This window comes from Sinocyclocheilus grahami, unplaced genomic scaffold (genome assembly GCF_001515645.1).
Source record: "Sinocyclocheilus grahami isolate Dianchi unplaced genomic scaffold, SAMN03320097.WGS_v1.1 scaffold14.1, whole genome shotgun sequence".
Taxonomy (NCBI): domain Eukaryota; kingdom Metazoa; phylum Chordata; class Actinopteri; order Cypriniformes; family Cyprinidae; genus Sinocyclocheilus; species Sinocyclocheilus grahami.
Window position 1 is genome coordinate 1,256,298 of NW_015505193.1, and position 24,539 is coordinate 1,280,836.

The 24,539-nt window shown below is 36.7% G+C and overlaps 1 protein-coding gene across 1 annotated transcript; it reads right to left on the bottom strand.

Moving 5' to 3' along the window:
* Positions 1-286: 286 nt before the first annotated feature.
* On the bottom strand, positions 287-24,066 carry LOC107600667 (protein tyrosine phosphatase receptor type Q). Its single transcript, XM_016292617.1, is given in 28 exon segments — positions 287-413; positions 533-656; positions 781-916; positions 1,649-1,797; positions 2,181-2,306; positions 3,046-3,180; positions 3,293-3,369; positions 6,553-6,710; positions 6,745-6,786; positions 7,450-7,578; positions 7,691-7,790; positions 10,928-11,001; positions 11,088-11,307; positions 11,600-11,758; positions 11,845-11,911; positions 12,421-12,662; positions 12,755-12,941; positions 13,025-13,143; positions 16,525-16,666; positions 18,133-18,278; positions 18,564-18,718; positions 18,834-18,954; positions 19,441-19,722; positions 20,824-21,105; positions 21,193-21,300; positions 23,552-23,731; positions 23,818-23,979; positions 24,063-24,066. Coding segments are annotated over 28 exon segments (3,864 nt in total). The 3' UTR covers positions 287-375.
* Positions 24,067-24,539: the final 473 nt, after the last annotated feature.

Genomic DNA, 24,539 nt, shown 5'->3' on the forward strand with positions numbered 1-24,539 from the left:
CCACAATTTCTCACTCCAGTCTGCTGAATATTCCTACTTAAGAAACAGACATATTTTTGGTGTCTGTTCCATTTTGAGTCCATAAGTAGGTGGTGTATCATATTCTAGGTAGAGATAAAAGAATGGCAGAAGTTGGACAAGAACTTTCGAAAAACTTTGATAGATGAGATTGTCTGGTGGATGTAAATGAGAGGTTGGAAGACTGAGACAATCCGTTTAGGTGAGAATATTTGAGTTTGCTTCTGAATCACTTCTGTATTCCTCGTTTATCCTTTGCTTAGCGTGTTTGGCCACAGGGTCCAATGTCCCAGCGTCTGGATTTTTAATGAGTGTGTCCCATGTCTCCTCACAGACTGACAGGAAACAACGTCCCTGTTACATAGTCGTCTCTTCCCACTCCAATTCTACATCACCTGAGAGAACAAACATGACAAAATACGTTTCCATCAAGACAAAGCAGAAGAATGACAGATATCTTTAATCACCAGGCTCACTGCACTGCACAAGTCATTGACTGTAGGATGTATTTTACCCTCCATCGCATCCAGCGAGTCCATCTTCTCCAGAGCGGAGTAATTTACAAACCATATGGACTGACTGTTTCCTTTTGCAGACAGCAGATCCAGAGTGCTCTGATGCAGAAACATGTACTGAGCCTGAGAGAGAGGCACATATCAACAACATCTGAGCAGGAGAACATGATCATCTCACACAAGTCTACAGAGACTGAACTATTTTTGCAATATAAAGTGAAATCTGTCAATTTCTAAATAGGATTACCAGGTTTTGCACCATGCACATCCTCTCACTGCGCAGCTCTGCGACCAGGCCATATATATCCACAAAATCATGATCCCTCACATGCTGAATGAGATGATCCAGGGCAATGAACACTCCAGTCCTGCCCACACCAGCACTGCACATACAGACATTACATCCATGTCTACAAAATTTACATATATGTGACCCTGGACTACAAAACCAGTCATAAGGGTCAGTTTTTCGAAATTGAGATTTATACATCATCTGAAAGCTGAATAAATAAGATTTCCATTGATGTATGGTTTGTTAGGATAGGACAATATTTGGAATCTGGAATCTGAGGGTGCAAAAAAATCCAAATATTGAGAAAATCGCCTTTAAAGTTGTCCAAATTAAGTTCTTAGCAATGCATATTACTAATAAAAAAATTAAGTTTTAATATATTTACAGTAGGAAATTTACAAAATATCTTCATGGAACATGATCTTTACTTAATATCCTAATGAGTTTTGGCATAAAAGAAAAATCAATAATTTTGACCCATACAATGTATTTTTGGCTATTGCTACAAATATATCCCAGAGACTTAAGACTGGTTTTGTGCTCCAGGGTCACATATGTAACTAAGACCATGAAAACACTTTTTTGTAACTTAACGTAAAACAAAAAATATATATAAAAAAAAACAACAACTAAAAACTAATTCAAAATAACTAAAATAAAAACTATAATATTATCTCGATGCTACTAAAATAACATTGGCCAGTCCTATGGAAGCCTGTTTTGCATAAGAGATAAGATAAGATAAGAAAAAACAATCATGCACCGGTTACTGTAGAGAAAAGCCTCAAGACTTCCTGTTAATCTAATGGGCAAATATACACACCTGCAGTGGACCACATTGGTTGTGTTGTCATGGCTTCTGTGTGAGCGAACCGCTTTGACAAACTGGATGAGTGTGGAGCTGGACTCCGGAACGCCGTGTTCTGGCCATGAGGTGTAGTTAAAATGATGAACAATCATGTAACTTCCGTGCTGGAGAGAGAAAAAGAGAGAGGAAGGGCTAAATATGTCCTTGGGGACTAATTATCTACCTAACCACCCATATCTGTGTTATTGTGCATTTTTGGACTCATAGTAAGGCCACAGACATACTCAAGTATGCATATGCAGACTCAACTACACAATCAGCACATACAAGCATGCGGCCCCATGGTACATACATTTTTGTGGCAATAAAAAACCTCAATACTTCAGGGGGCGACTGAGATTTCTTTGAATTAAACTGGATGCCATTTAACTGGACGAATAAATTCAACTAGCTAGCAATAAACATGTCAGCAACTTCTCTTCAACACTTGCTCTGCTATGACAGCGGTTGATCTAAAAGATAAAAATGACATTGTAAACTGTTTTACCCTCTCTACTCTGAGTGCCCGGACCGTCCAATCAGGATGCACGTCTTCTGTGAGTTTAGTGATTATGATATCAGCAAAAACAGTGACGGGTTTATTGTCTTCTGGCCAGTACTGATGACAGCGGATCTAAAACATACAGCCACATTACATGTATAGTTTATTATGATGATATATTTCAGCAAATCACTGTCAAACATTTGTTTTAGTTGTGTTTTGGATATAAATTCTTCATATAGACCGACAAGGAGGTAAAATTAAATTAATATGAATAAAAGTCTGAATTAATTAACAGTATCTACATATTACACATACTCTTAATTGTAAATAAAGAGTTGAAAAGGTTGAAAATAAATCATGTAAAATAAACAAATAACAAAAATAACAAATAAAAAAAAAACGAATTAATTCAGAATTTTGATATTACTGTTTTTAGTTTTACTTTTTAAAGGTTAATACACGAAACAACGCTGTACTGGTGGGTAGAAAATGTGCATATTTACAATATTTATACACATTTATATTTAAATAAACAGGTTTTATACATTAAATACATTTTTCACTGTATAAATGAGTATACATACTTCTATTTAATGTATAAAATCCATTTATGCAGTGAAAAATATAAATATTATAAATATATCTGCCTTTATATTTTAGGAAGGAAGTCTCTCACAAAGACATTATGATATTTATGAGTCAATGGCATCCAAACTAGAGAATAATGCTCTTTGTTGGACTCCTTTGATTCTCCTATGACATCAGACTGTAAAACCTTAGAACATATTTTTAAGATAATATATACACGAGTATATACAAACATAAATCGAATGGCTAAATTGTTTTATTCAAACACACACATACACACCCGGCCCTTCTCAAAGCATTGAGTGAGCATGACGATGGTTTTGGTCCCCGTCTCCCAAATCATCCTCCAGAAGTCAGCGACAGTACTAGGCAGAGGACCCTGAGTGGCTATAAACTCATTAGGACAGAGATAGCCCTGAGACACAGAGACAAGACACAGAACAGGAGCTTAGGCCAATTCAATTAAAGTTGTTCCTCGGCATAAAAGAGAGAGACAGCTGATATGTGGGCTGCTCTCGAGCGCTTACAGAGACGAAGCTGGCATTGATGTAGTCCGACCCCGGCATTCCTGGCTCAGACAGTAACTTCACTCGGCTATTGTTATCTAAAAAAGACATGTTCAAATATGTGTTAACATTGACTACGTTTACATGGACATCAATAATCAAATTATTTACCTTATTCTAAATAAGCCAATATTTTGATTATGGTGTTTACATGAGTTGCTTTTAGAATATTCCTTTCATGTTCCCGTTTTACATGTTATAGTACAAGTCGTGGCCTAATGGTTAGAGAGTCGGACTCGTAACCCAAAGTTTGCGGGTTCGAGTCTCGTACCGGCAGGGATTGTAGATGGGGGGAGTGAATGTACCCTTGAGCACTTAGGATGGGATAAATGCAGAGCACTAATTCTGAGTATGGGTCACCATACTTGGCCACATGTCACGTCACTCACTCACTCACTCACATAGATCGATTAATGGCATACGTCATTACGTCACCACGTGACGCCATCCGACGTCCCCTCTGGAATTTCACGTATAAACATATAAGCTACGCCCCAAATGACGCACTATACACTATGCACTTATACACTATGTACTCAACCATGTAGTGTATGAATTATATAAGGTTATTTTGTCATTCATAAATGGCGTCTGATAGCCCCTCCCCCTTCACTACGTAATTAAAGCTGCGACAGTTGAGTGCATGAAGTGTTCAACATTCCACACTTAGTTATTTCGGTTATTTAAGTGCATCATCCGGGTATTTAAAGTGCACTTTTTCTTTTTGGAATTTTCAGTGTGAACACACTACTCACACTATACTACAAAACGTCATTCTTTTTGGAATTTTCAGTGTGAAAACACTACTCACACTATTTATACTACAAAACGTCATAGAATAGTGCATAAGTACGCGATTTGGGACGCACCTTGAGTTTGTCTTCGTTATGATGCCCTATACAGTTTTGGGTGTTTCATTTTTAATTTAGTGAAAGCTTCAAGTGCAGTTAATTATTTGTCATGCTATACGTGCAAACAGACGACGGTGTTGTTGAAGCCATGCTCTTTTGTTTGCCGTCAAATGGTTGACCACTGCCATGTGTGTATCCTGTCACAAAATGTGGCGAAAAGTCCTACACGACGGTAATAATGTGATTAAGGTGTGTACATGTCCTAACCCTGCACTTCAATAATGCGACTAAAATAGGAATACTCTACATGTCTTAATATAGATTTCTGTTTACTTCGAGTATGACTTTAGCCGGATTAAGGTAATCAAAAATCTCTGTTTACATGGTAGAGTCTTAATCAGAATATTGAGTTAATCGTATTAAAATCGGAGTATTGTTGTCCATGTAAACATAGTGGTAGTTTATAGAAAGCAAGCCTGGTAAGTGTAAAATAAATAAATATCTTTGAAATTAAAATTCTGTCATCATGTTCTTACCCTCATGTCATTCAGAACCTGCATGACTTTTTTGGAACAAACAGTTGAATAACAAAAAAAAAAAGCTTAAAAAAAGACCTATAAAAGTAGTTCACGGGATAATTTCTAACTATGATATGATAATCTGTAGTACTCGTAGCTTCTTATTGCATATTTACATTTGAGAAGATTCTCAACTAAGAACGGCTAAAATGTTGCTCTGTTCATCTTGCAAAGCTATTAAGATTTTTTTTTATTAATACTTTTATTATTTTATTTGTTACTTTTTACAAAAAGATGTCTAATTGTATCATGGTTTCCACAAAAAAAAAAATTAAGCAGTACAACTATTTTCAAAATTGATAATACTAAGTGATGTTTCTTGAGCATCAAATCAGCATATTAGAATGATTTCTGAAGGATCATGTGACACTGAAGACTGGAGTAATGATGCTGAAAATTCAGCTTTACATCACAGGAATAAATTACATTTTAAAAGAAAACCGGTATTTAAAGTGCACTTTTTCTTTTTGGAATTTTCAGTGTGAAAACACTACTCACACTATTTATACTACAAAACGTCATAGAATAGTGCATAAGTACGCGATTTGGGACGCACCTTGAGTTTGTCTTCGTTATGATGCCCTATACAGTTTTGGGTGTTTCATTTTTAATTTAGTGAAAGCTTCAAGTGCAGTTAATTATTTGTCATGCTATACGTGCAAACAGACGACGGTGTTGTTGAAGCCATGCTCTTTTGTTTGCCGTCAAATGGTTGACCACTGCCATGTGTGTATCCTGTCACAAAATGTGGCGAAAAGTCCTACACGACGGTAATAATGTGATTAAGGTGTGTACATGTCCTAACCCTGCACTTCAATAATGCGACTAAAATAGGAATACTCTACATGTCTTAATATAGATTTCTGTTTACTTCGAGTATGACTTTAGCCGGATTAAGGTAATCAAAAATCTCTGTTTACATGGTAGAGTCTTAATCAGAATATTGAGTTAATCGTATTAAAATCGGAGTATTGTTGTCCATGTAAACATAGTGGTAGTTTATAGAAAGCAAGCCTGGTAAGTGTAAAATAAATAAATATCTTTGAAATTAAAATTCCTGTTCTTACCCTCATGTCATTCAGAACCTGCATGACTTTTTTTGGAACAAAAAAAAACATTCTGAATAACAAAAAAAAAAAGCTTAAAAAAAGACCTATAAAAGTAGTTCACGGGATAATTTCTAACTATGATATGATAATCTGTAGTACTAGTAGCTTCTTATTGCATATTTACATTTGAGAAGATTCTCAACTAAGAACGGCTAAAATGTTGCGCTGTTCATCTTGCAAAGCTATTAAGATTTTTTTTTATTAATACTTTTATTATTTTATTTGTTACTTTTTACAAAAAGATGTCTAATTGTATCATGGTTTCCACAAAAAAAAAATTAAGCAGTACAACTATTTTCAAAATTGATAATACTAAGTGATGTTTCTTGAGCATCAAATCAGCATATTAGAATGATTTCTGAAGGATCATGTGACACTGAAGACTGGAGTAATGATGCTGAAAATTCAGCTTTACATCACAGGAATAAATTACATTTTAAAAGAAAACCGGTATTTTAAATTGAAATATAATTTCACAATGTTCCTGTTTTTACTGTATTTTACTTTTGAATAGTAGTGTAGCACACAAGTCATATGGGACACTTCTGAGGTGCTTTTACGTCCTTTTTGGAGCTTGACAGCCTGTTAAACCTCTCCTTTTGTGTTGCACAGAACAAAAAAAGTCTTAACAGGTTTGAAATGAGTTACTAAACAATGACAGAATTCAATAAAATTTTTCCTACAGGGTTTAATGTTTGTGAAGCGATTTTTGGAGCGATTCCACGGCAGGTCAGCGTCTGATGTGGCCAGATCCTGAAGCAGCTTCGGCAGCTCCTGAAACACACAGCAGAAAATGTCCAATTATGAAACACACCAGGAAGAAAATCAATCAACCATAGATATATAAGTAAAAAAAAAATCAATCAATCCATCAAGTCTCCTTCACTTACTTGAGAGATTTCCTGTAACTTAGCAGCCTGGAACATTAGACAGTAGAGAATTATTATGAAATTGGCCTTGCACTGAAAGATTTGGTTACTTTTTCACTTCCAGTCATAAATAAGAAATTAATCTGTGTGAAGTTCACCACACGATATAATTAGAGGAAGACACACAAACATAAAACGAATCGGAGAGTCACTCCATGTGATCTTTCAGGCAGAACTACACAAAGCAGAACAGAACTACAGAGCAGCATTATGAAACCGAACAGCCCCAAATTATGGCAAAGCAGATAATTTAGTGCGGCATATTCATTCATAATAAAACATTCAACGCTAGTACTAACAGCACAACATGCAACTGGGAAAATAAAACGTGTAATCTTTAAAACAAACGAAAATACTGATACTACACATCACATGAGATCATGCATCATCTAAACACCAACATCTCTGTCTACTTACTGGATGACAAAAATCTCCTTCCTTCTAAAGAAAAAGGAGGAATACCTGAGAAGAGAGGATCGTGCAAGTGTTTGAATGGATTAGTGAGAGTGAATGAATGAAAGGATGAGTGAGTGAGTGAGCCAATGAGTAAATTAGTGAGTAAGAGAGAGAGAGAGAGCAGAAGAAAAATGACATATAAACACAGATAACTAAAGCCCACTGCTCATGTACAGCATGTGGACGATGTCTCACCGGTTAATCTTCTCCTCTTTGAGCTCCAGGTCGGCCACTGCAATGAGCTGATCCAGCTTGAACTTGGTCTCAATGATCTCAGCCTCGCGTGGAGAGTACGTCCCACCTTCCTTCTGCCTGCGGTGGATCCTAGGATCAGAGAGAGTGAGTCCAGTTGTTAAACTAGGAAAACCAGGGGCTTTTTGCGAAATACTATTGGAGTATGTTGTTGCATCCCTATTTACAACAACACTCAACTTACCTGACAGATCCGTATATAATCAGAATTAAAAACAATGCCAGGAAAAATGACAGCAGGACTCCAAGAATGATCTGCTCATCTCTGGTCAGCAGGCGGTTATCTGAAATCACAGTCAATATTTCTACACAGCAGAAGCAGTACTTATTCACATAGAAATGTACTGTTCTACAAGTCCAGCATTATAGAAGGTACACGTATAAGAACATAAATACATTTTTAATGGATTTAAATGAAATGTCTTGAAGAAATGCTCACCAAGGCTACATTTATTTGATCAAAAAAATATAGTAAAAACAGGAAAATTGTGAAAAATTATTACAATTCAAAATAACTGTTTTCTATTTTAATATATTTTAAAATGTAATTTATTCCGGTGATGCAAAGCTGAATTTTCAGCATCATTACTCCAGTCTTCAATGTCACATGATCCTTCAGAAATCATTCTAATATGCTGATCTGCTGCTCAAGAAACATTTATTTTTATTATCAGTGTTGAGAACAGTAGTGCTGCTTCCTATTTTTGTGGAAACCATGATGAATATAAAGTTCAAAAGAACAATTTATTTCAAATGGATTTTTTTTCTTTTGTAACAATTTTTTGATCAATTTAATGTGTCCTTGCTGAAAAAAAAAGTCTTAATTAAAATGAAATGGTAGTGTACATGAAAAAGGAGAAATGCTAACCAAAATATCATAAGACAATATACAATTATTTCTATTTGCAATTTTAGGGGAAACTGAATAAAAAAAAAATTAAAAAGTAAAAGTAAGATAACATAATGTAAAGTTATATAAACACATTTTAAACTGTGTCAATAATTTATAAAATAAATAACTGAACAGTAAAAAAAATATAAAAGTTGTAATTAGTAAAAAAATAAAAAAATAAATAAAAAACAGAGGGGGTGCAATGATTTAATCACCCTCAAAGTTGTTATATGTCATATCTGTACGACTTACTTTCTTCTGTGGAACACAAAATAAAATTGTTTTGAAGAATATCTGTTCTTTTTTTTAATATAATGAAAGTGAGTAAGGACTGGGGCTGCCAAGCTCCAAAATTTTAAAAACACCATAAAAGTATCATAAAAGTTGTCCATACGATTAAACAATGACAGAATTGTTATTTTTTAGGGGTGCGCCGATCCGATATTCAGGATCGGTATCGCTCCGATAATGGCATTTTCTGCTGGATCGGGATATCGATCAGCCGAGACTGATCCAAATCCGATATAGTGCATATATTATTCTGTGTTATTGTTAAGCCCCACGAAAGCCACAAAAACATTAAGCACCATAAAGTTTCCGTGCACTATATTTCAAGTGTTCTGACACCGTTTCATAGTTTAATGTGAGGTACAGATGAATATTTAAGTCATTAAATTCAAGTTCACATAAACCCTTCTCTCCGCTGCGGCTGTCAGTCATCCTCTATTCAGCGTTCAAGCTGCTCATCGCGTTCAGTTACGACAGTCAAGACGACAAAACTTTTGCACAGTGAAAGATTGTTAATAGCCTTTCTTGTTCTGTCTTATCTATCATATGTTGCTGCCTCATTACTGTGCTATAAATGTATTTAATTTATTGCATATATTTATATATAATTATATTTACTTGTTTTTCATGAATGTATATTACAATACAAAGAGCAATGTGTAACATTTGACCAGATTACACCAATTTACTTTTATTTGTTCCCCCACTAAATAAGGTTTTTTCTCTAAATGTTTAGATTTTATAAAATTATTGTGAACTCATAATTTTTGTAGACTAACTTTTGCTGCTGAATTATCCACTAACCTAGTTTATAATAGTATTTTTCTCAGATTATGATTGTATATTTTTTTATTTGTTATTTTTCTTTATAATGAAGTTGTCTATATTTAGTAGATTGTGTGTAATACACAAAAGAGTGATGATCAGGCCAACACACACTGAGGTATAGAAATAAAAAATAAAAAAACTGTGCTGGTATCGGATTGGTATCGGTATTGTCCGATACTCAGAACTTTTGGTATCGGATTGGGATCGGTTCTGAAAAAATTGTATCGTGCCACCCCTAATTTAAACCATCCCTAGAAGTGTTATACAAATTTTTGAGGCCACGTTTGTGTGCTTGATTGTTGAATTCTAATAGACAGCCACCATTTAATGTCCCCAAAGTGCACTTAAACTAAGTTGCGAGTTGGAAAGGGTTACTTTTACCTTGCACATGCAAAGTTTTAGACCAAAACAAAGACATTTCCACAAATTTTTCATTCTGATTTCACCTGAGCATTTCACAAAGAGGTAAATCAAGGCCTCGTCTGCTTGGGGAAGAAAAGAGATTGGATTTCAAAAGCAGGCGAATCCCTGTAAATCTGAACGACAACAATAACACCGGCAGCAAGCAAACGGCTGTGAGTTTCTCTCGCAGGTGCCTCAATTAGGGAAGCGGTATGAAAAATGCATGGCACCCTTACTAGCCTGTGTGTCAGCTATCTCTTCCCTTCCAAGTGTCCTCTTCCCCTGTCTCTGACAAGTTGCGGCGGTAGGCAATCAAGGCCCGGAGCAGCCCCCAGGCAATTTATCTCTCAGCCAGTCTAACACGAAGGGGCAAAGGGCTATGGAGCTCGGCAAAATGATAATACCTCCTCAGATGAATATTGCATGTTGATCAGTAATAACTCAGCCAAAAAACTCCCCGACTGCATGGAAGAGGAAAGAGACTAGCTGGGTGATTGAGCTCATAGGGGCTCTTGCATGATGTGAAGGAAATGCCTGCATGATTTACCCCATCGTGACTGTCCCATCATATACCACACCAGTATTATAACATTGGCTACGTAGTTTATGTATCTTTAGGGGTTTCGCTGAAGCATTACACAACAAACCGGCGGTTAGAAATGCGATGCCTTAGCTAGGTTCATTACCATGCAGCTTTATTCCACAGAGGCACAGAATAAAAAATAAAAAAACTGTGCTGGTATCGGATTGGTATCGGTATTGTCCGATACTCAGAACTTTTGGTATCGGATCGGGATCGGTTCTGAAAAAATGGTATCATGCCACCCCTATTATTTTTGGGTGAACTATCTCTTTAACTCAATGTGAAAAATACTGAAAGTATATATATATATATATATATATATATATATATATATATAAAATGAAAATCTGAGAGGGAAAATGTGAGCGAGACATCACAGCTGGTCTCAGTGCATTAATATTGTAACTGTGTGCTACTTGCGTCCATACCTGCGGTTCTGACCCTATCTGAGTACTCCGAGTCTGTGTACTGCCCACGGATGTTTGTTGCCCGAAATTTGAACCTACAATACAAAAAATAAACAGTTGGAAACAGGTTGGATTAAAATATTTACAACACAGATTAGTTGCGTGTGCCTATGTCTCTCACACATAATATGTTTTGGGTTTGAGGGGTCCGTTACAAAGTGTCTTGGCATCTTCAGACAGGCAGCCCTCATCTGCTCCTATAATGTATGTTTTAGTGTTTGTGCTCATGCGCTCTGCTTTCTCCAAGCACTTTGGGTTCAAGAAGCCCTCGTCGGTCAGGTACGGTGCGGTAGGGTAGAGGAAAACACTTTTCCAGTTTGACAGATTACCGTAGTCCATCACTGCATCAACATTAGAACAACAAGATACCAATAAACCTTTCTAATGTTTTGAAAGAAGTCTCATTTGGTCACCAAGGCTGCATTTATTTGATCAAAAATTCAGTAAAAACTTTAATATTGTGAAATAATATTCTGAATATATTTTAAATATAATTTTAATTTAATTCAATTTCTTTACTGTCATTTTTTATTAATTTAATGCATCCTTGCTGAATAAAAGTATTAATATCTTTAAAAAAGATATCCTTAAAGTGCCATTATTGCTAGTGTTAAATGTCTTTTTTTTTAATACCTGCTGGTTCAGAAACAATGACCTGGACTTTTTGGATTGGTCCATGGTCATCTGCAAAGAAACATTCAGGCATCTCAATGGTGATGGTGTTGGAGGTAGAGATGATGACACCTGCGTTGCTCAGAGCAGCCCGCGGCCTCCTCGACGGTTTGGGTGGTGCTAAATAAACCCGCCAGAATCTTAAAATGACAGACACTTCAGCAAAATAGTTTAGCTGACTTACAAAGCATTAGGTTTTCTCATACCTTTTACACCTGTGGTCACCTGAACCTCTGAACTTGGTCCTAAACCAGCTCCATTCACGGCTGCTATCTGCAACAAGTACAAAACAAATGCATTTAGCCTAATTGTGGAAGTCAGCAAACAGCAACAAGTACCATTCTGTGCAGGTGAAGTTTTAGTATTTAAAACCAAAAGGAATAAAAACATGATTTAAAAGACTGATGCAAATATTGCCTTCCATTTTTGTGTGTGTGTGTGTGTGTGTGTGTGTGTGGGGGGGGGGGGTTACCCTTTCAAAAGGTACTGATATATACACTTTAGTTACAAATATGTATTTTTAAACTCTTAATATGCACCTTTAAGGTACTAATATGTACTATTTAGGGGTAAATAGGGTAAACAAGATGTATCTTTTAGCTTTTGTACCTTAGGGTACTGCCCCAGTGATGGCTTTGTAGCTTTTTTTGCCTTTGAGTGTATGAAAGAGACCTAAGCATGTAAAGGAAGAGGCTGGAGATGCACTTTGGAGCAAACAATCGAACCAAGTGAAAAAAAGTTGGTGTGAACGCTCCTAAAATGTTTAGGTTTTAGTTTCCTACCCTTATGCTGTAATTGAATCCACCCTTCAGTCCATCTATAATGGCCATCATGGTATTATTAGGGTTGCTGATCACAGGCAGGCTATTGATGAAGAAGTCCAGTTGTCCGTTGCGATAGATGACGACATGGTAGGCACTAATGTTTCCGTTCGGCTCATCCGGTGGAGAGAACATTACATAAACACGTGTCACTTCCTCTGGGATCACCGTCAATGTCACGTTTTTGGGAGGATCTTTGGGCTCTGGGAAAACATGACCATGAATGTCACAGATAAGTCATGCATGCATGCATTCAATGGATATCTGATAATCAAGCATGCACAAACATCCTCACCGTCCTCCAGGGTTCTGGCGAGGACGGGTTCAGATGCTTTGCCATCTGTGCGAGCATCGGAAAGCTGTCCCGTGAAGGCGGTGATGGTAATAGAGTACAGGGTAAATGCAGTCAGGTTCCCAACAACCACCGCCCTGATCTCCTCTGAATACCGCACTAGGCTTATGTTATAAACCGAACCGTCCAACTGAAAGAGGACAAGGAGAAACTGAAGCAGAAACTTTCAGAAAGTCAACAGATGAACAAGATTTCTCAAGTTTATGAACTCACAGCAGTGATGTCAATGATGTATGAGGTGGGCCCTGAGATGACCGACGGTTCGTCCCACACAATCTTTAACCCAGTGGGAGAAGGAAACACTGATATGGCACCAGGGGGGGCATCAGGGTCTAAGACAAAACAAATAAGGGTTTGCTATATGCATATGACAACCCAAAGGAAAATTATATACTGTAGCTCAAGATCTCAGAAGACTTAATACATGTTTCCTCTAAGCTGTACTTCTCATATTGCTCCCACGTAGACCAAAGAACACTCTCTGCAAAAGGCAAATACTTAAAAATGTGTGGAAAAAATTTCGATCTCGAGAGTTCTTGAATCAAAGCCAATGCATTGGGCAGCTTTTCAACAATATTGGCCATTGATTTCCAGTATGGAACTAAAATCGTGAGAATGCAGCACTGATTCACAAGATCCCTGAACACTGCAGAGATTTCATAGCAGTGTCAAACAGAAGTGAAAGACAAATGATGTATTCCAAACACAGTGAAGCTCACAGAGGCCATGCAAATATTAATATCTCGTTGCTTGTCTCAGGAAAACAAGAAAAAGAAAAAGAATGTTTGGCCTCAAGATAGATTTTCTATTTATTTTCTTTTTTTTGTGGAAACTATAGACAAATTTTGGGAAAAAAGTAATAAAATTACTTATATATTTCAACTTTTTAATTTTTAAATTCATTTAAAAAAATATATAGACAAATAAAAAAGAAACAAAATTACAAATATATATATATATATTTGTAATTTTGTTTCTTTTTTATTTATATATATATATATTAAATGAATTTAAAAATTAAAAAGTTGAAATATATAAGTAATTTTATTACTTTTTTCCTAAAATTTGTCTATAGTTTCCACAAAAAAAAGAAAATAAATAGAAAATCTATCTTGAGGCCAAACATTCTTTTTCTTTTTCTTGTTTTCCTCAGACAAGCAACGAGATATTAATATTTGCATGGCCTCTGTGAGCTTCACTGTGTTTGGAATACATCATTTGTCTTTCACTTCTGTTTGACACTGCTATGAAATCTCTGCAGTGTTCAGGGATCTTGTGAATCAGTGCTGCATTCTCACGATTTTAGTTCCATACTGGAAATCAATGGCCAATATTGTTGAAAAGCTGCCCAATGCATTGGCTTTGATTCAAGAACTCTCGAGATCGAAATTTTTTCCACACATTTTTAAGTATTTGCCTTTTGCAGAGAGTGTTCTTTGGTCTACGTGGGAGCAATATGAGAAGTACAGCTTAGAGGAAACATGTATTAAGTCTTCTGAGATCTTGAGCTACAGTATATAATTTTCCTTTGGGTTGTCATATGCATATAGCAAACCCTTATTTGTTTTGTCTTAGACCCTGATGCCCCCCCTGGTGCCATATCAGTGTTTCCTTCTCCCACTGGGTTAAAGATTGTGTGGGACGAACCGTCGGTCATCTCAGGGCCCACCTCATACATCATTGACATCACTGCTGTGAGTTCATAAACTTGAGAAATCTTGTTCATCTGTTGACTTTCTGAAAGTTTCTGCTTCAGTTTCTCCTTGTCCTCTTTCAGTTGGACGGTTCGGTTTATAACATAAGCCTAGTGCGGTATTCAGAGGAGATCAGGGCGGTGGTTGTTGGGAACCTGACTGCATTTACCCTGTACTCTATTACCATCACCGCCTTCACGGGACAGCTTTCCGATGCTCGCACAGATGGCAAAGCATCTGAACCCGTCCTCGCCAGAACCCTGGAGGACGGTGAGGATGTTTGTGCATGCTTGATTATCAGATATCCATTGAATGCATGCATGCATGACTTATTTGTGACATTCATGGTCATGTTTTCCCAGAGCCCAAAGATCCTCCCAAAAACGTGACATTGACGGTGATCCCAGAGGAAGTGACACGTGTTTATGTAATGTTCTCTCCACCGGATGAGCCGAACGGAAACATTAGTGCCTACCATGTCGTCATCTATCGCAACGGACAACTGGACTTCTTCATCAATAGCCTGCCTGTGATCAGCAACCCTAATAATACCATGATGGCCATTATAGATGGACTGAAGGGTGGATTTATATATATATATATATTTTAATCGTGGAGTGAAATATGACCCAAATATCGAGATTTACCCATTAGATGTACAAAGAACTATCCTTTAAATTATTTAATTAATGCATTTATGCTTAAATAAAGCATAAATGGCACACTGCAACATCAAACCAGTCAATGATTCAAACCAGACAACAATTATACTGATTAAAAGCAGTGAAGATAAATGATCCATCTTAAACCAAGGAATTAAAATATTCATTAAAAAATACAAAAGCACACATACAACACACACATGGACATGATATTCAGCAATTACACACGTCTGTGAGTCTGTGGAAATTAAAAATGGTAAATAAACTCCGACACAGCGTCTGCAAAATCGTCAAGAGTCAAGATCACAGATATAGGAAAGAAGAGAGAAGCAGAGGAAGACAGGCTGATTGTGTTAGTAGGAAAATCCATCTGGAGCATGTTCTGTGTCCGAGATATTGCTTTGTGCTGAAGTGAGCTGCTGAAGCTGGGTGATTCTCCAGTAACTGCAAACCGATCAGACACAATCACTCACAAAGAGGACCATGGCATTATTTATTCATATAGAACACTTTCAAAATCTCAGACACCAGGGAAGAAAAACCTTCATTTGTCTCAGAAGGTCACCTCTGCACCGTTTTTCCCAAAATCACACAAAAACTGCTTATTATGACTCTTACATAAAACCTTGGCATGCGGTATAGATTCTGAAATCAGGTCATCATATTCATATAAACACATATGGTATGAAATAACTCATTTTAGGAGAGCACAAATGTGAGAGCTGTTGACATATAATAAAAGCATAGAACTATAAAAAATAAAGCATATAGCTGCTTCATGAGAAATGTTTGGGTTTATAGTGAAATCTCTGACCTGCAGATTTTGGCAAACCTGAGCACAGTTTGAGACATTGTCGAGATCTCTTTTAAAAAGCATACGACATTTCTGTGCTCTTTTTCTCAGGACAAACATCTGAGAAGCAGGAGACTTTAGCAAAAAAAAAAAAGTCTCCAATTGCTCTCGAACAGTTTTATGATGTTTCTTAAGTCAAATTGACACATTTACAATATTCTCAAAGACAAATATATAACATGTTGCATAATGTACCCAGAAACGTACAGCAACGTGCTATTTTCTATTTTCAACAAATCCTGTGAGAGGAAATGCAAGCTGGGATAGTCTAGAGACAAATAAAAGGCTTTGAGACCAGACCCACTCGGTTTCGTGGTGAGGACTCAACAATCCCAGTTTGCAGTTTGAAGGAAGTTGTCTCCTTTCACAAAATGTGCTGAATGTGTGCTGTGTGCGTGCATGTGGGTGTGTTGATGAGTTTCAGTGTGATTTTTTTGGGAGTGTAATCTGTTGGAAAAGTGGTGCAGAGCTGCGCTTCTCCCCTGAGCGTGTGAGGAGACTGACCGTCCTCTAACATGGTGAAGTTTAGACGGGGACTGAACACTCCCCCATCACCAACTGAAGTGCTGGAACTCATCCATACACTGTATTCATGTCCTGCCTTCAGATCAGACAACACCCACCAGTGCTCTGAACCCGAAACCGTCTACAGAGAGAGAAAGAGAACATGGTCATTCACTACACGACTGAATCAGCATTTCATTCGGAGTTTAATATGTGTTTAGTTGGTCTAGCTATTCGTATAGATATTAAATCTTTTATAAAAAGTACTGTGGTGGTTCCATGGTACAAATGAAAGTATCAGATGATAATATAATAAACCATTACATGTACAGATGTGGGCTTAACTGTGTCAGAAAGCACAAAAATTCAATTTATTAATAAATCGATATATATTAAAATACTTATCATTAATCTGTCCTGCCTTCAGATCAGACAACACCCACCAGTGCTCTGAACCCGAAACCGTCTACAGAGAGAGAAAGAGAACATGGTCATTCACTGCACGACTGAATCAGCATTTCATTCGGAGTTTAATATGTGTTTAGTTGGTCTAGCTATTCGTATAGATATTAAATCTTTTATAAAAAGTACTGTGGTGGTTCCATGGTACAAATGAAAGTATCAGATGATAATATAATAAACCATTACATGTACAGATGTGGGCTTAACTGTGTCAGAAAGCACAAAAATTCAATTTATTAATAAATCGATATATATTAAAATACTTATCATTAATAAATTCATTATTTTTCAATAATTATCATTGCAAAAAAAATTATCAATTTATATAAACATTTCTATTTCTATTTAAATAAAGTGACATTTATTCATTTTATTTTAATATATAATAAAAAAAATTAAAATCTTGGGAGTGAAATATGACCCAGAGATTGAAATTCACCCATTTGCTGTATAAAGAACAATCCTTTTAATTAATGAAACATTTCATTTATAAATGTATGCTTTGATAAGATATGTATTTACACGGTCCAAACTACTTCAAAGAATACTATTAAATAGTACATTTTCAAAAAAAACATGGTACTTTGTGCTACATATTTCTTTCTGCACAACTGATCATGACAGTAAAACCTGTCAAATGTATCTAGTTAGGACATCAGCACAAGAAAAACTACCTTAAAGATAAATAATATCCTAATTCATATCTAAAACAAATCATATCTACAGTATATTGTGGTTAGACTACAGTGTGCGCTAAACAGCCAACAGCCAGTTAGCCTATTAGAAAACATATTCTACCATTCAAAAGTCTGGGGTCAGTAAGATTTTTTTAAAGAGAAATTAATACTTTTATTTAGCAAGCTTGCAATACATTGATTAAAAGTGACGGTAAAGACATTTATATTGTTGCAAAAGATTTCTATTTCAAATAAACGCTGTTCTCTTGAACTTTCTATTCATCAAAGATCCTGAAAAAAATACATGTATAAAAACTAAAAATATTTGTGGAAGAAATATTTCAGTATATTAGAATGATTTCTGAAGTATCATGTGACACTGAAGACTGGAGTAATGAAACTGAAAATCCAGCTTTACATCACAAGAGTACATTTTGAACATGCACGCATGAGTGTATACAGTATATACCTGATAATACTCTGTATAATTGTGGATGTAGTAGATTGTGTAGTATTGGATGACGCCGTTGGGTTCGTTCGGAGGACTCCAGCTGAGACGCACTGTAGTGGTGGTGAGGAGTGTGTATGACACATTCTGTGGAGGGTCAGAGGGGGCTGCAAAACAGAGAAAGGATTTACTATAATGACTATGAGGGCAATGCTGTTTCATGATATTGTGGTTCTTTTACAAAACCTAGTGAGCTGCCTCACTCTCTAGGCTAAATGAAACTGTTTTTTATTTGAACATATTTTAAGATGTAATTACTGTAATGTAATTTACTTATGTACATCTGATATTTCCCTCATCTCCAAATGTTTTCACAGTTCATTCTAGGATACTTGCGATGCTGCTATAAAGTGTTGTCTAGGTGGTTTGGAACAGAATGTGTTTGTGTTTACCTGATTCTATGGTACTGAATGTGATGTAAATCAGCATTCCTCCATCTCCGAGTCGAGTCCAGCTGCTCACGGAGGCATTGTATTGACCCAGTCCATCCACACTCACCACCACTGACGTCTTCGTCACATTGGCGACAAACTCAGAGCTCAGATTCCTAATACACACACACACACACACACACACACACACACACACAATTGTAAGTTTCAATCTAGTACGACAACAGCCAGGTCTTTGGTAAAAACTGATTTGAAATCATCTTCACTTACCACACTCTCACTATGTAGTATAAAATCTCAGAGTTGGCCTCTTCGGGAGGTTTCCAGGACAACTCTACCTCAGTATCATTCAATTTCCTGGCGATTAGGAATTTTGGAGAAGAACTGGGTACTGTGTCGTTTAGGAAAAACAGCTATTATTAACCCAAAACTGTGGAAAAGTACTTAACTCTCGAACGTGACAGTGATTTGAGTTAGTAAATGTAAGAGAATGTCTCCCATGCCATGAGCGGCATCCGCATTAGTCCATCCTGGCAGCTGCTAATAGAAAAACTAACCAACCAAACACAGAGAAACAAGGTTCTGTCTCCTGAGGTAGAAAGAATAAACTTGGTTTAAAGGCAGAATTTATCCATGACACTGTATAAAACTCCCAGACTGCTTTCAGAAATGTCCTGTGGGAGAAATAAAAATAGTTAAACAATAATAAAACACTCCCAATTCCTGCACGCAGACCACTGAAAAGCTGTAAAAAGAAGAAGTGTTTACTGTGTGGCCTTGATTCTTTCTGCATCTTTAGCCAGATACAGACACATTCACCTTGAAGACTGACACTAAAAAGGAGAAACAGGTCCGTTTGTTAAAACCGATCACTCACCATCCTCCAGTGTGGTGATGTTCAGGATCTCGCTCGTGTGGTTGCCCATGCCGACCTGTGTGGCAGCCTGCACGCTGATGCGGTAGCGCGCATACTTTCGCAGGTTGGACAGGGTGACATAAGGCACATGTGTGGTTTGGTTCAGACTGTGTGTGGCATTCCAGTATTCCACATTGTAGAAGAGGATGATGCCGTTAGCAAGAAGCGGGGGCGACCATGACACGTTGACCTCGCTGGATCCAATGTCCTCATAGGTCAAATCGTAAGGTGGGCTGCCAGGCACTGAAACAAACAATTAAACTGCACATTAGGATGAGGTCGGTGTGCTTGGTGCAAAAATTATATCAGCCTGCGATTGCTGATATGCGATAAAACAGTCCTCTCGCTCATGTGATTAATAATATTAGAACATGAAGTGGGCTTTTTAATGAATTAAAATTATTTTTGAAACAGTACAGAGGGGGAATGAGATTAGAATCTGCGCTTCCCACATAAAAAGAAGGAAATATAAGCACCTTAACTCAACATGCTGGAGCTCATGCACTAAACACTAGGCCATTGCCCTTATTTGTCCTGTTTTATGGTGTTCTTGAATTTTTATTAACATAATGAACAGTACAAAGAGGACAGGCACCATGGCTCAACATGTGTGCTGGGATGTGGGATTTTATGAATGAAGGTGTATTCATACACTAACATTAAGGAGTTTCAGGTCGGTAAGATTTTTTGAATGGTTCTGAAAGAAGTTATGCCCCACCAAGGATGCATTTATTTGATCAGAAATATAGTAAAAACAGGAATAATGCGAAATATTTAAAATAGCTATTTTCTATTTGAAAATATTTGAAAATGTTAAAAAAAAATTCTGTGATGCAAAGCTGAATTACTCCAGTCTTCAGTGTCACACGATCCTTGATAAATCATTCTAATATGCCGATTTGCTGCTCAAGAAAGAAAGAATTCTAGCGCAAACTGTGATGCTTTTTAAGAATTCTCTGATGAAAAGAACGTTCAAAAGACTTTTGATAAATGTAATGTGTTCTTACTGATTAAAAGTATTAAAAAAAAGTTTGCTGCAACAAAGCGTCCAAAAGACATTCATCTTTATTAATAAGAGTTGGTGATTTACATTCAACTTCATGCAAACTGAGTAGAGACGCAATGCATCTGGGGTAAAGACACAAGAGTTCACATGTTTTAATGCCTTGATTAGACTTGGAATAGGAATGTCTACTAGAAATCAAACAGTACCAAGACTTTAATCACTGTATGTGTGAATGCGCCTTAATTGCGTGGGATTTCAGGATGAGACTGGATTAAAGTTTTAAGCCTCTCCTAGTTTTTCAATTAAACATGAACACACACACACACACAATGACTCACCATCCTCCCCCGACAGCATCTGTAGAGTATCAGAAATCTGGTTGCCGTGTCCGTATAGCGTAAACGCACTGACAGTCACATTGTAATGTGTGTACGGCTTCATGTAGCGCAGTGTGGCGCTGGGCGATGTGCTGTTGACTGTGTTGCTGTATGTGCCGTTGGTGTAGGAGACCTCATACAGGCGGATGATGCCGTTGGGTTTCTCTGGCGGAGACCAGGTGAGTGTAGCGGTGGAGGAGGTGGTTTTCACTACGGCCAGATCCAGCGGGGGTGAATCCGGCTCTGAAAGACAGATGGAGGCATGCTAAGAGATTTCAGAAGTGTTTAAGGGTGCTTCTGTATGTATATGACACATAACTGGCTCAATACCATCCTCTAGTGTCATAACGAAGATGTAGTCTTCATCGGTCAATGGAGTTTCCCCAATGGCGGTGGACGCTGCCACTCGTACCTTATAACTGCTGTACTTGTCCAGATCTGTGGATATAAGCATATATAGTGTTATATGGCATCCTCAAAAACTATTAAACACTTGGGTCACACTTAAAAATGTCTGGATGTCCTTGCATTAGATATGAAATATTAAAGCAGGATGAATCTGCAAACAAAAGCAACCGCTTTTCTCAGAAATTCCCTTTTTTGTCATTTATGCTCAGTATCTTTGGTGTTGCTGATTTTTAGTGGATGCATGAAGTTCAAACAGGTGTGGCATAAGTGCCTAAATCCTTTTTGGCATCAAAGTATCTTTTGATTCTATTTTCCTATCATAAAATGACCAGTCAATTATCTACAATTCAAAAGTCATTCAAAAGTTTCAAGAGGGTCTGGCTGCAGCCTTGCACTTGCACTCTCAGACGTGCATTCTCAGGCTTGCATTCTCAGACACTTGCAGTCTTTTATTTTTTTTATTTTGTTCTATTTATTGATTACTTTTTGTTTGAATCTCTCAATATTTTACAACAGTAGCCAGGTGGTGAAGACAAGAAAAAAGAAACTAAATTACGAAGTCACTTGCAATCGCCACTTGCACTCTCCGCTACCTGCGACGTCACTTGCAATCGACACAAATCAAGCGTGTTGCCAATGGAGACAAGACACTGTGGTGATTAAACGATTACATCTAATTTGGTACTATAACATACAGGATCCTGCAAGAAAAAGACAAGAACAGCAAATCCGTCACCACAGAACAGCAGAATATGAACGCAATGCACAAAGTCTCTCGTTAAGTGTTTTCCTCCTGTAGAAAAACATAAACACTTAACATGGCTTAATGTATTAAGATACATTAAGTTCAATTAAAAGATCAAATTCGATATATAGTTATTATTTAATGTACTACAAGGCAAACAGATGGCTATGAACACAATGCGCAAACTTTCCCTTATCCTCCCATACAGCAAAACGCTTAATGTGGCATAATAACGGACTATGATAAAGACAATACAGTAGCCTATATGTCTTGTTGTTGACTCAAAGTATATACAGAACAGCAATTATGAACGTGCATTTTGAAATGCATTGTGATTTTAAACGGATCAGCTCCGTACAGGCAAGCAGACGAGCCCAGAATACAATGCGTTAAATATTTTCCTCCTATAGAAAATCATTATAAACACGTAATGTACCTTAATGGACAAAGACAATGATATAAAAGAGCTGTAGACAGTTTATTCTATATGGAAAAACGCTTAACGCGTAACTGTGCGTGTTGCATTTATTCTAGGCTCACCTGCTTGCCTGTATATTAGTTATGTATATTAATAATGTAGAGGAGCATATTGAGTTTGGCCTTTTTAGTCCATTATGCCACATGAGGAAAATACTATATACATATTCATTATATTAATAAATTGTATATTTAATTTGATATTTTAATAGCATCTTAACACATTAAGCCATGTTAAGTGCTTATGTTTTTCTACAGGAGGAAAACGCTTAACGAGAGACTTTGCACATTGCATTCATATCCTGCTGTTCTGTGGCGACGGATTTTCTGTTCTTGTCTTTTTCTTGCAGGATCCTGTATGTTATAGTACTAAATTAGATGTAATCGTTTAATCACCACAGTGTCTTGTCTCCATTGGCAACACGCTTGATTTGTGTCGATTGCAAGTGACGTCGCAGGTAGCGGAGAGTGCAAGTGGCGATTGCAAGTGACTTCGTAATTTAGTTTCTTTTTTCTTGTCTTCACCACCTGGCTACTGTTGTAAAATGTTGAGCAGCTAGACCCTTCTCAAAAGTTTTGAGTTAGATTTTTAAATGTTCTTGAAAGAAGTCTCTTGTGCTCACCAAGGCTGCATTTATTTGATCAAAAATACAGAAAATTAAGTAATATTGCAAAATATTATTACAATTTAAAATAACTGTTCTCTAACTTACTATATTTTAAAATGTAATTTATTCCTGCGATGCAAAGTTGAATTTCCAGCATCATTACTCCAGTCTTCAGTGTCACAAGATCCTTCAGAAATCATTCTAATATGCTGATTTGTTGCTCAAGAAACATTTCTTAAAAACATTATTATCGATGATGAAAACAGTTGTACTGCTTAATATTTTTGTGGAAACCTTGATGGACCATTTTTTCAGGATTCTTTGATGCATAGAAAGTTCAAAAGAACAAAATTGATTTGAAATATAAATCTTTCATAACATTATAAATGTCTTTACTATCACGTTTGATCAGTTTAATGCATCCTTGGCAGTGTACTTATTAGTGTGTTACCTGTGAGCACTGCGGTGGTGGTGTCTGTCATCTTTTGTAATTGCTGATTTGTAAGGAGATTTTCTGCATACACAGTGTAGTGAGTTATCTTGCCATTAGGGTTGAGCGGTGGCTCCCAAGTAACACGGATAGAAGTGGAGGTCAGGTTCTGATAGGACACATTCTGAACAGAGCTGGGCACTGTGGAGAAACACTGGGGTTACTTTATACAGTGGTCGTAAGTTATAACTACTGTTCTTCAACTCAGAAGTCTAAGGGTATTTTACCCTGTTCAGTTGTTTTCACTGTAACTTCTGTGGCAGGTCCTTCTCCAATGATGTTTTTTGCTGTCACACTAAATGTGTACTTAGTGAAAGGACTCAGTCTTCTGACCACATACATGATGTGATCAGAGGACAAGTCTGCTGTCTCCTCAGTGGCTGGTAGGACTGTCAATCAAAAGGCACAACCAATCAGAAAACAGAAAGCACAAGCAACAGAGCGCAACAATGACTGCCCACCTTTTCAGCACCCATGATAAAGTAATTTTTCCAATAATTTTCTCCATTGGTATTTTAAAAAAGCTTTGAACTACCACAACAACATTAAAAAACTTTACAAAAAAGTATTTTTTATTTACAAAATTCTTTGAGAAAATGCTTCCCATGAAGCACTATGAAGCAATGAAATAAAAAAAATGATGGTACAATATAAAACTATTGACTATAAGTCATGGACTACTGTAAGGACTAAGCATAAAATACTTCAAATTAATTAAAAAAAAATCAGATTTATATAAAATACCTATATTTTATATAAAATGTAAATAAAAATAAAACTATATGAATATAAAATATTTTTATATAAAAAATGTATATAAAAATACAGGTCAAAGTTGCTCTTTTCACCAATTTCAACCAGTTTTCACAGTGACATTGATTGTGATTGATGGATTAATCTTTAGGATTATGAGTAGGGGAATAAACGGGGAAAACACACACACACACAC